At 62.6% G+C, this 12,040-nt stretch overlaps 1 protein-coding gene across 1 annotated transcript; it reads right to left on the reverse strand.

Annotated features, from left to right (window-relative positions):
• Positions 1–7,718: 7,718 nt before the first annotated feature.
• On the reverse strand, positions 7,719–11,495 carry Hmx1 (H6 family homeobox 1). Its single transcript, XM_047565718.1, has 2 exons — positions 11,102–11,495; positions 7,719–8,368 (listed from the first exon to the last, which is right to left on the reverse strand). Exons 1-2 carry the CDS (start codon positions 11,493–11,495, stop codon positions 7,719–7,721), a joined length of 1,044 nt encoding a protein of 347 aa, XP_047421674.1.
• Positions 11,496–12,040: the final 545 nt, after the last annotated feature.

Below are 12,040 nucleotides of genomic sequence, written 5' to 3' on the forward strand. Positions count from 1 at the left end.
ACATTTAAAATGGGACATTACCCTCCCTGTTATTGTGGGACTTTAGTGAGACAACGGGGCTCAAAAAACTGATCAATGCCCTGCCCAAAGAAAGTATCTCTGTTAGGTGTAAAGCCTGTTCACCATCCCAGTGCAGCCAGGCCTTGGGCTGTATCCGAGGCCAGCTGGGTATTTGAGAGAGAGGGCAATCTCCAGTGGTAGAAGCAGGAGCAGGGGTCCCTGCTCTGTGCTGGGGACAGGTTAAGAGCAGAAATTTATGTGCAAAAAGGTGGCCTGGTGACTGCGCAGGAGGATGCAGCTGCGTTCCTGGGGAGCCTTGCTATGCATGAGCTGGCCTGCAAGGACTAGTAGGTGCCTGGGCACCCCCCAGGTGCGTGCAGCGTGGCTGTCCTGGAGCCCCCGTGAGAGCAGGATTGCTGCAGGGTCCATGGGGATCTCTGAGCGGGAGACCAAGAAAAACAGGCTTGCTGGGCAGCAGAGTCCTGCGTGCAAGCTGAAGGGACCTGTGAGCTGAGCCTCGCTGGCGCCACGGGTCGTGGTGGTATTGGGCAGGGCCGAAAGGCTGCCACCTCGCAGTGAGCCTGGAGCCCGCGCTCTAGCCGTGAGATGGCACCACCTTCACCACCGTCGCCTACCCACTCCACAGACGGGCAAGCCGAGCTCGCAGAGAAGTGGCTTCCTAACACACACAGACGACCAGTGCGGGCAAGGCACAGTTCAGGGATCTTAAAGCTGCGCCCCATCTTTGAGGGAAAGGTGGGAAGGGAGGGAGGCCACGCTGCAGAGAGGAAGGAGACTGCGCCACCCCCCACCCCGTGCCAAAGGTGCAGACCAGAGGCTGTCTCCGCCTCCACCTGCGAGCCACCAGCTTCACTCCTCTCCGGCCTCCTCCCGGACGCCTGCCGGGACGGGCGGGGCCGGCCTCCCTTCTCAGCCCCAGCCCTGGCCCTTGCGCCAGCTCCCGCCCGGCTCCGGGGGGTAGCGTGGAGTCCGGCCGCGTCGGCCGCGCAGAGCCCAAGGGGCGAAGGGGCGGCAGAGCCTGGGGAGCGGGAAGGGGCGAGGTGAGAAGCGAGGGCGGGGCCGAAGGCTGAGCCAGACTCCGAGACGCCAGAGAGACGCCAGGTGAGCCGGGCGGGGGCCGGGGGCTGGGCGCCGGCGGGGAGGTGGGGGCAGGGCCGGAAGGACAGTGCGGAGGGGGCGGGGCACCCCAGGGCCGCGAGCCTCGAGGGTCCCGGGAGGCCTTGGCCTTGCGCGCCGACGCCGGCGGCCCGAGGTGGGGGTTGAGGGCGCTCTGCGCCGGCGGGTTCGGCGACGCGGCGGAGCAGGCGCCGCCGTGAGAGTTTCGCTCGTCTAGCTCGGCAACCTGGTGCGCCCGGGCGTCGTCACCTTGGTCTACCTGCTGGAAAACGCAGGCCCGGAGAGGATGCGCCAGACCGGAGCATGCCAGCGGGGCAGGTGCGGGGCGGGTAGGAGAAGCCGCGGCACCAGCTCCCGCAGCCCAGTCTGGCGACCTGGGGCCTGCACCCATCGGGAACCGAGTGCGTCCCGCGCGGAGACCAGCACTTTCAGCGGCTTAAGCCAAGGAGCATCTTGGCAAAGAGAGCGCCCTGGCCGCCTTGATCCCCTCTGGGACCGTCCGAAGCGGGGAAGAATCAAGTCCAGGAGAAGGATCATTGGGACAAAAGGGACCGTGTTTAGCGGGGACAGACGTACATGCGGGTGGAATCCTGGCGCCAGAAAGGGAAGAGATACGAGAGAAGTCAGAGAAAGTCTTCGAAGTGGAGGCGACGAAAGCCGAGAGTCAGAGTCAGCCGCGGAGCCGGGCAGGCAGGGCCGGGACACCGGGCACCGCCGCGGTCGTGCGCACCACTAGCCTTCACCTGGCGCCCTTTCACCCGCTGGAGAGACCCCGGGGAGATCCGCAGTTCCGGAGTGGGGCGCGATCACTGTTGAGGCCTCGGCGTGCACCTTGTCGCTCTGACTTCTCCCGGGATCTCGCGCCTGCACCCTAAGACCTGGGTGCTCATCCCCTCGCGGCCTGGGGCTCCTCGCGTGGGTCTGCCCCGGATGCAGACCCTCCTCACTTGCCCTTCAGGAGCCTCGCATCCCAGCCCCGCCCAGCCCTGCGCCTACTCCTCTCCGCAAGGTGCGTCTAGGAAACGCCAGGAGATCAAAGCCACGAACCCAGAACCTGAGAGGCCGCCGCCGACTCAGAATCCCCAAACGCGCCTCCGGTCCGACCCTGACTGCTTAGTGACTTGAGCGGGTTGGGGGCGGAGGAGGTGCTCGCTGACCGGTGGCTATAAACCCCGTGTCCGTCCCCAGGCGGTGTCAGAAGCCTCTCCCTAGAAGGCGAAGCTCCGGCGCCCGCACCCCGGGTGGGGAATCCCGGGGAGCACCGGCCAGTGGGGAAGGGTGGAGGCCAGCGAGGCCGAGTGGGAAGAGGGATGTTGGAGACAGAGTTCTACGGACACCGAATTTAGGGGTTTGGTGTTCACATTCTGGCTAAGCAGAAAAAAAGCCGCGTGTAAACGGAACCCTGACGAAACCCCGATTGGGTGAAAATGAACCTGGAGCGAACAGCCCCTCTGGAGGAATGAATTCGCTAGGTGCATAGCCCCTTAATGTGCCAGGGTTGTTTTAAAATACGTCTTTATTATGGAGGTTTTCAAAGAGAAGACAAAAGTAGAGGGCCGCTGTGAGGAGCGCTCTGCCCAGCTCTGTTCAGCAAGCATTCACCTCGCACCAGCCCAAATTCCTCTTTCGCCTTTTTGTTTTTACTGTTTATTTCGTTGTCATATCTCAAAGCAAATGTAGCCGTCACATCATTTCACCAGTAAACACATAAATGCATTTTTAACTTCTAAAAATAACAATCTGGTTATAAAGCACAACTCACAATACATCCACAGCCTGATCGGACACTCCAAACCTGGGGGCTTTGATGGTGGAATCACGACATATTTCTATTTCGACTTTACCGCAGTGTCCAGAGAGTAACAAGCACTATGACTTTGATACTTTAAAAAAACGCACACGAACACGAACAAAAGCCGAGGCCCACAGCTGCAGAAGCCAGCAGAGACTGCAACTCTTGCCTCGGCTCAGCCAGCAAGGGGGTGCGTTGACCCACCAGGCAGGTCTCCATCTTCTCTCTGCCCCTGTGTCCCATTGCCAGTTGGAGTAGGGGACTCAGCGCTTAAGAGGACAGGGTAGCCCGCTCTCCAGTCTGCGATGAGGGTACTGCCTTTGGGACCTGTAGGAAGATACTCCTGGCTAACAGACTGAGCAGTGCAGACTGTTTCCAGCAGGCATGCAGCTTGGTGGATGTCTGCTCTGGCCACCAAACAGAAGGCGTGGCAAGGGGAAGCATCCGGAAGACTGGAACAGGCAGGAAGGGACAGCAGGATCAGCAGGGTGATTAGTTTCGGGAGCAGAGGTGAGCCCAGGGAGGGTTGAGGCTCAGGCCAGGCATGGTCTCCATCGCGGCTTCCCTGCCTCAGAATCCATGCTTCTCCCAACCTGTTTTCTTCCAGGAGTTGTGAGGTGGAAGCTGCTGGGCTTGGGAGCAAACACCTGTGATCCCAGTGGCTTGGGAGGCCAGGCAGGAGGATCACAAGTTCAAGGCCAATTTAGCTTAGTGAGACCCTGTGTCAAAAAACACAGAGGACTGGGGATGTAGTTCAGTGGTAAAGTGCCCCTGGGTTCGCTCCTCAGTACCAAAAAAAGGGGGGAGGGGACAAGGCGGGAGGGAGGAGTTGCCAGGTGGAGTTAGAAGGCCAAGGACACAGACAGAAAAAAGCCAGGGAACCCAGGCCACCCACTTCCCTCTCAGCTCACCTGGCCAGTGCCCAGCTCTTCGGCCTCCACCCAGCTGAGGCGCTCTCTGGGTGGGCTCGGAGCCAAGGCTCTGGAAGACATCCCGAGCAGCTCTGCTAGGCACCCTGCACTGGTGATGGGTGGTGAGGACCTTTGGGTTTAAGAGCACTACCTTTCTCCAAGCAGCAAGAGCTGGGTGCTTGGCCATACAAAGGCCCCTGTGGGTGGGGGGCGTGGCCAGGTAGAAGTCAGGCCATTCCGCGGTGCTCTCCACGGCTTCAAATGAGCAGGAAGGAGTGAGCCCTGGGTGCCTTCTGCTCTCAGTGTGTGGAGTGGCCAGGGGTGCAGTGTTTTGGGCAGGCGACTGACCACCTGGGGAACAGGGGCAGACCGAAGTCTGCCCGCAGGTTCCTGGGCTTGGCTTTCTTCCAGCTGCTAACGTCACATTTGCCCTGCCCTGAGAGCAGTCTTGTGCCCAGACAATACATCCTCCAGGTTGCACAGGGCCTTGGTGGTCCTTCCTGGTTCTGCTGGTAAAGGACCCACCTGCGCGTGTCCTGAGTGCCAGCAGCTGTGAGAGGGAGCATATTTCCCACCATTCTCTTGGGCCAGTGTTGTCAGTTCCTCTGTGTCTAAGAACAGAGGGGCCCCCCAGGGGGTGGGCCCCTCCACCAATTCCATCAGCAGTGGGGGCCCTGGCAGCTGGAGTAGGCGCCTGCCTGGTGCCAGTCTCAGGGACCCTGCTGTCTCACACATCCCTGCAGGCCCAGCAGTGCAAGCTAGGGACCACAGTCTTCCTCCTGCACCATAAGCGCGCACATGAGGGGAAACGGAGGCCTGGAGAAGCTAAGGGGCGTGCCAGCAGTCCAGTGCCAGCAAAGGCCAAGGGCAAGGGGGGGGCAAATCCTGTCTACCCCAAATGGGTTCAGAGACTCGGCAGCCGAGGGCCCCAAGCGCCCCAGGGGGCTGCAGTTTGGCCTCACTTACAGAGAGGGTGAGGCTGATGGGTGGAACCCACAGGAGGGCGGGGGCTTGTGGCGGAGACAGATCGATGCCATTCATCTTCTGCCAGCAGCGGAGCCACCGCGGCGAGGTGCGCCCGCGATCGATGCCGCTGGAACTCAGGGCTCTGAAGGGCCAGGCGCACCCCAGGCTGGCTCCGCGCCACCAGGGCTTCGTGTTCCGCCATCGGGTTCTCTGGTTTGTGCCATCCTTAGTGCGACCCCTGGGCCTCCAGGGCCTCGTGGATGACTACGAGGAAGGCGAGTCCAGCGGCCGGTCAGCTTCTGATTCCTCTGCTCTACCGCGTTGCTCCCTGAGCTCCGCGAGACACCCCTCTCTCCTTTCCCCAGCCTTTCCTTTGGTCTCCTGGCTCCTTCATCCCACCGGGGACAGTCCTGAGCCCAGAGGTCCGGGGACTGCTCTACAGACCGACTTCACTAATTCTGCGGGAAAACACTACCCCGTTTTTAGTGTCCACCTGGCGTTTGAGCCACGCAGGCCCTGCCTAACGCCTACCTAGCTTAGCTGCTTCCCGGCTGCCTCCTCCGCCGCCTGCAGGCAGAGCCCTCCCTTCCCACGCCCCTGTGGCCCCAGCGTCAAGTGGCTTCCCCCGGGTCCTAAGCCTGGCTGCTTGGGGAGTCGCACAGATCTGTCCTGAGGACCTCCCACCCCCGCCTCCCTGCACTCAGAGGCGCCCTGAGGTCACCACCGGACCTTGGGCCTCACACCGCAGAGACCAGAGACTGTGAATAGTTGCAAGGTCGTGATACACTCCACCTGACTTTAAATATCCAGTTCCAAAAGACACAGGAGCACTAGGGGTGGTGTGAGATTCCCCAGACCGTGGCAGTGGGGAACAGCACCCAGATGCGTAACCCAGGGCTGCTGACCCTGGTGCTTGGAGGGTAAAGGGCAGAGAGATGCATTGGTGATGCCTGCTGCATGGGGAACCTGCTGGGTTCAAGGCCACCGCTGCCAGCTGGCTGTGTGCAGGTCCTTGGAGGACTGGCAGAGATGTGTCCCCTGATTCGATGAGACCAAAACAAAAGGGGCAGAATCCAGGGGCACCAAGGCCTAAAGAGAGCACAGCAGGGCAGGGAAGGGAGGAGGAGAGATGGGGCTGACCTTTGCCTGTCCAAGGCCACACCCCTCTACCCTCTGTGGCCGGTGACCAGGATTAAGGCTTTTGAAAACAAAATCATTTCATTGAAGTGCATCATAAACCCAGCATCCAGCCAAAGCCCAGTGAAAACAGTGATTTTGTTGGGTTTGGTTTTTCCCATTTTGTGGCACTGAAGATTGAACCCAAGGCCCCAGGGTTCAAGGTTAGGCAGGCTAGTGCTCCCCACCGTTGAGGGCAGTTCCTGTGCTGGTGGGGGGGCTCCCAGACGCCATGCCTGGAAGGACTGCCAAGTGGAGAAGTGGCGGCAGCAGTGGTGGCAAGTGGGCCCACGGGGGAAGACTGAGTTGGAGATGGGACCAAGGACTCCACCCCTCCACACGCACCAACCCTGCACCAGAGAAGGGACCTGAGGTGTGGGAGAAAGGCAGGGACCCCCCAGCACTGGGACTAAACTGGGGGCAGGGACGCACACACAGACTGACTGCCCGCCTCCTGTGACATTCTCTTAGGCTCTGGCACCACCTCCAGCACCCCAGGCCCAGGGTGAATCCAGATGCTGCTCATCATGCTGTGAAGGGGCTGCTCCCAAGTGAGGCAGAGAGGGACACTGGTTTTCTAGGGGGTCCTGTTCCACACAGAAGTGGCCCTCCTGAACCCTGAATCACTCACTGCTCTGGGCTCAAAGCATCCAAATGAAGTGTCCCTTGTCCACACACGGCAGGGCCTGTCTTCACCCAAAAGCAAGCTGCCTTGGGGCTGATGGAGATGGGGCAACCCCAGGGATCCAGACCTTCTGAACGGCTTTTGTTAGGAGCCACCCAGGCAGGAGCCGCAGTCCCCACCGCACCTCACGAGAGCCAGTGTCAGTGGGTTATGAACCCCAGCTGCTGGAAGAGCAGGGGCGGATGCCCGCCGCCTCCTTCCTGCCCTGCCGTCGCCTGCCTCCCGGGAACACTAGGGCGCGTTGCCCTTGCTGCTCTGCTCTTCCCTCCTCGGCCACCAAGGCTTCCCCCAGGGAGGCAGGGCTGGGACGTAGGGAACAAATCCCACTTCACCAGGCCAGGCTCCCAGTTCCCTGGTCATGGTGGGAAAGAAGGGAGAGAGGGCCTCCCAGCAGCCTGCCACCAGAGGAGGGCCCCTGGGACGGTAAAGCAGCGAAAGCATCCAGAAAACGTCCCTTTTTATTCCATACGCAAATAAGTAGATTCATTAAAAAAAAATCTTCACCAAGAGAACAGAGGCTGCAGCCCGCGAGAGAAGACCCAGCCGGCCGGTCTTCTAGGAATGGAGGGTCAGTTTCTGAAAGGGGGTCCTTGCTCCCCAGCGCCTGCCCTCTGGGTCCCTGCTTAGTCCCAGGAAAGCACATTTTGCGTTGGGGGCAGTATGCGCGGGGAACAGTCACCTCTCAGCCCCTAGGAGAGCCTGTTGGAAGTTTTTTGTGGTCGCCGCTGCCGCCAGTCCTAAAGACAGGAGCCCCGCTATGCAGAGACAGGCCTAGCCCCAGCCTGCAGCGGACGTCTTCCTATGGCCCCTCTTCGCGGGTCCAGCCTTGCAGCTGGTTGGGGGGCCGCAGTCGCCGTCGCCGTCACCATCGCCCTGGTACATTCTGGAGGGGCCACGGACAGCCCCTGGGGCCCACCACTGAGGTACGGAGGAGGCCCTGGGAGCGGCCGGCCACCCCGATTGTCTCAGCGCCCAGCACCTACGGCCACCTTCACTACCGGTCCCCAGGGGTCTGCAGCAACCTCGTGGAGGCGGCTGGTCGGCGGCAGGCTCACACCAGGCCGGGCATCTGCGCCCGTAGAAAGGGCACCGAGGCGGCGGTGGGGAAGGCGGCCAGCGGGTAGGCCAGGGCCCCAGAGAAGCCGAGCAGCGGCGGAGGCGGCGCAGGCGCCGGGGGCGCCAGCGGGAAGGGCAGCGCAGCGGGGGGCCCGGCGCCGGCGGAGGCCGGGGGGCTTTCGTGGTAGAGCACCGGTACGCGGACCAGGCGCTGCGTGCCGGGCGGGGACAGGCTGGCGGCCTCCAGCTCGGCGGCCAGCTGCCGCTTCCACTTGTTGCGACGGTTCTGGAACCAGATCTTGACCTGGGTCTCGGTGAGTTGCAGCGAGGCAGCGAGGCCGGCGCGCTCCGCGCTGCTCAGGTAGCGCTTCAGGTCGAAGGTGGACTCGAGCTGGAAGACCTGGCTGCGCGAGAAGACCGTGCGCGTCTTCTTCTTGCGACCCCCGACACCACCGCGCGCCTCCCCTGCTGCCGCAGCCGCCGGGGCCTCGGCCAGCTCCGCCGCCTCCTCCCCGCTGGCCACCGGGCCCTGTGCCACCAGCTCCGCTGCCTCCCGAGGCACCGCTCCCGGCCCGGGGCCCCGAGGCCAGGCGCCCTCTGCGCGGCCCATCTCCTCGCCGGTCTCCGGTGAGTCCCGGTCACTGGCTGCAGGGGGAGAGAGGGCATAATGTTTTGTTCCAGGGGTGGTGCCCACCTTGAGATGACCCACAACCTCAAGCTGGAGAACATTCCACACTAGGGCCCTGGCATCCAGAACTGGGGGCAGGGTGAAGGAAGGCAGAAGAGGCAGGAGGTGGACCCCAAGACCAGAGATCTGCAGCAAGCCACACGGGCACATTCTCACTGAGAACTGCACACCCACACCAGAGGACAGAGAGAGGAGAAAAGAAGAGAAAAGAAACAACTTGAAGGCAAAAAGCAGCCGACCCTCTGGCTACCCCCTCCCAACTACACTGCCACCCTTGGGGAAAAGGCACAAAAGACTTGCAGAAACCCCTGAGACAAGAGGAAAGATGTCCTCACGCTGCAAGCACAGTCACCCCTGCAAGCCGCACCCACACAGGCTGAGCCTCCCAGCCCAGGAATAAAGGCCGGCTGTGACCCTCCCAGCGCACTCTCAGGAGCAGACGTAAAACGCCGCCGGTGAGCATGGCAACACCCCCAGGAGGAGGCAGACAATCCTCATAAGAAAACTGTGGTTGGGTGACACGGGCAACCCCCATACTTTGGACCCCTGACCCAGATGCCCACAGAAGCATGACTTCTCCAGCCGCAGCCTCGCTCAAAGGGAGCACAAGAAACCAGCAACCGCACCCAGCGCCAAACACCTTCTACACTGGCAGTTCTGCTTCTAGGTTTGGGGTATGGTGCAAGAGGAACTGCTGAGCTCAAGCTCCCAGACCAAGTTCCACCTCATCTCCCAAAGGGAGAAAGAGACCCACAGGGCTGCAAGGGGTGATGTGGTTAAAGAAGTCCACCCAGGCCCCTGGCACACGTGTATCAATTGAAGAGGGTAGGGCCACACACTCCAGGGCCACAAAGCCAACTCAGACCAGCCTGCCCTTCCCTGGAATCCGCACATCAAAGGGCAGGTCCTGACTGAGAGATCAGAGGTTGAGGTGGAGTTTGGCTGGCCCTTGAAGGCAAGAACTCAGGTGGCAGGGGGTGTGGGCTCTCTGCATGCCTGTGTGAGCGGTGCAGACATCGGTGGGCTTGGATGCATGGCTGTGCCTGGTGTTCTCGGAGCCCTGCAGATCTTGCTTCTGCCCCTACCCAACCCCCATGACGTGCCATCTTGGTGCCCACGGAGAAGTAAGGTAGCAGTTGTTCATGCCATTAGATCTGGGAAGTCCCTACCCCCCACAACACCTCCAAATCTCCAAATGAACAGAGGTACACATTGCCACAGGCATCAAGCAGGGTCGCTTGAAACTGGGACCCTAACCCGCATTGAACAAAATAAGGAGCCATAAGAAGCAGCCACCTCTGTAGGGGCTACTGCCTGGGCTGCAGGTGGGGAGGGGCTCTGGGGCAAAGGGAGAACAAATGCTACCCTGCAAGATCCTTTTTAGAATCACCCGAGAGGGACACTAAATGGAATCACTGGATTTCAGGCAAACCACAGAGGCGCTGCTCAAATTTGCATAAAGAGGGTGGATGGCTGGATATTTTTGGAGGCTCTGAGCTGTGGGTCCTTTTGCAAGGGGGTCACTCCCACACCAGGAAGGGGGTTATCCAACCAGGGAGAGGGGCTGCTTACTCCCCCAGCACACACAGACATGCACACAGATACCAAATGGATTCCAGAGCTCTGAGCCTGGAAAACGGTCTTTAGCAGCCTCCCAGGCTGTGAGTCTGGAAGAGGAGCTGGCAGAGGGAGGCTTGAAGTTGGAAAGGCTTTGTTGGTCCTTCTTCCAGGGCTCTCCCTCCAAAGGGCAGGTTCATAGGGGAGGCTGCCACCCTGGGCGAGGGGCAGAATTCAAGATTCAGAAAGCCCAGGCAAGAGATGCGAATGGGTTCTGCAGCCGAGAAGCCCCTGCCCTCTGCTTGGAGGGAGCTCTCCTCGGGAAACAAAGGCTGCGGGGGAGGCAGAAAACAAGGCAAGGGGGTTGGAATAGGGGCTTCAGGACAGGCTCCCTTTAGCCTGGTGCAGTTCTGGAACCCAGGAGGACCCTTAGAGAGGACTAGGCCCTTGCCCCAGTCTCTGCCTAAAGCTGGCAGCAGAGGAAATGGGACTCTGGGGGACATTGCTACTGTGGAAGAAAGCTCCCCTCCCATACAGTCCACCCGAGGGAATGCGGTGGAGAGGGGGAAATGCGGGCACCGCGCCCTCTGCTCAGAGCCCTCGTGTTTCCAGGGAACTCACTCCGATGGCCCTTGCTCTGTCCCCGTCAGTCAGCCACTGGATGGGCGCTGTGTACACGATACTACACACACATCTACGTGCTGTGCTGTGGAGATGCTTCCGGCGGCCTCCCATTTTCCTCTCACCACACTCCTCTTTCTTCCTCCATCCTTCCATTTTCTTTTCTCCCACCCCTCTCTCCCTTCTCCTGTCATCTCCCTGTACGATTTCTCTTCTTTTTCTCTTCTCCAGGAGGCTGCACTTCTCCGACCCGACCCGAGAGCCCTCTCCGCCCGCTCCTGTCTCCTTAGGACCAGGCCGTGGGTGCAGCTCCATCTCTGCCCCTGTCCCAGGAAGAGGGCCTTCAAACTCGCCCAGCAAGGGGCTCCGTGGGACCCTACACGACCCAAACTCTGCTACAAATAAGGGGGGGGGGCACAAAGGGCGGCGACCAGCCCTAAGTCTCCAAACGAATGCGCAGGGGAAGACGGACCCCGCGCCTGGTCCACCCCTCCGGGCGCCCTCACACTCACTGTCGGGACTGAGGCCGCCTCCGTAGCCGCTGTGCGCCCGTGGGTACCAGCGCGTCGCACCTCCGCAACCGAGAGCGAAGGGCGGCCCGGGCCCGGGGGGTGGCCGGGGACCGAGGCCCAGCGCACCCGGCCCGAGCAGCGCCCGGGCCCGCGCCTCGCCGCCCGGCCCAGTGCCCGCTCGCAGCTGTCGCCGCCGCTGCAGCCGTCGCCGCCGCGCCTGCTCGGCGTCCTCGTCCTCTGGGTCGTCGTCCTCCTCTTCCTCCTCCTCGCGGCCGCCGTCGCCCTGGGCTGCGCGTCCCGCGCCCTTGGCCTCGGCAGCCAGCAGGTTTTCAATGAGAAAGGAGGAGGCGCGGGCTGGCGTGGCGCGCCCGGGCTCCGTCAGCTCGTCAGGCATCACGGCCACGGGCCCGTCGGGTTCTGCTGGACTCCTTGGGGTCGCCGGTGCCCGGGGCGCAGCCAGTCCCCGCTGGGAATGGTGGCACGCGGCTCCCAGGCGCACGCGCGGGCCAGCCCTGGAGCCGCTGCCCCGGGCGCTGGCGTCGGGCCCCGCGGGGCAGGCGGCGGCCTCCACGCTGGGCTGGGTCGGGCGGGAGCGGGTGCGCGCGGACAGCCGCGGGAAGGCCGCCTCGCTCGCCTTTCACGTCGCCGCTCTGGTCGCCGCCCGGGCCGGCCTCACCGGAGGCGGGGAGGGGGGAGGGGCCGGGGGCGGGGCGGCGCGCGCCGGGCGGGCGGCCAGCTCAGCCCCAAGGACGCCGCGGCGGCCCCGAGCGCGGCCACTGGCGTAGACGCTGCTCCGACCCTGAGCGCAGGCGGCGGCGTGGCCAAGGCGGGCGGCCCGGGGCGCGGGCGGGGGTCGCGCCGGCCGGGCCCTGCGCGATGCATTCCAGCGGTCCGCACCACCTCCCGCCTGGGGGGCGGGGCCTCGGGTGGACCGCTGCC

The sequence above is a fragment of the Sciurus carolinensis genome, chromosome 10 (genome assembly GCF_902686445.1).
Source record: "Sciurus carolinensis chromosome 10, mSciCar1.2, whole genome shotgun sequence".
Classification (NCBI taxonomy): Eukaryota; Metazoa; Chordata; class Mammalia; order Rodentia; family Sciuridae; genus Sciurus; species Sciurus carolinensis.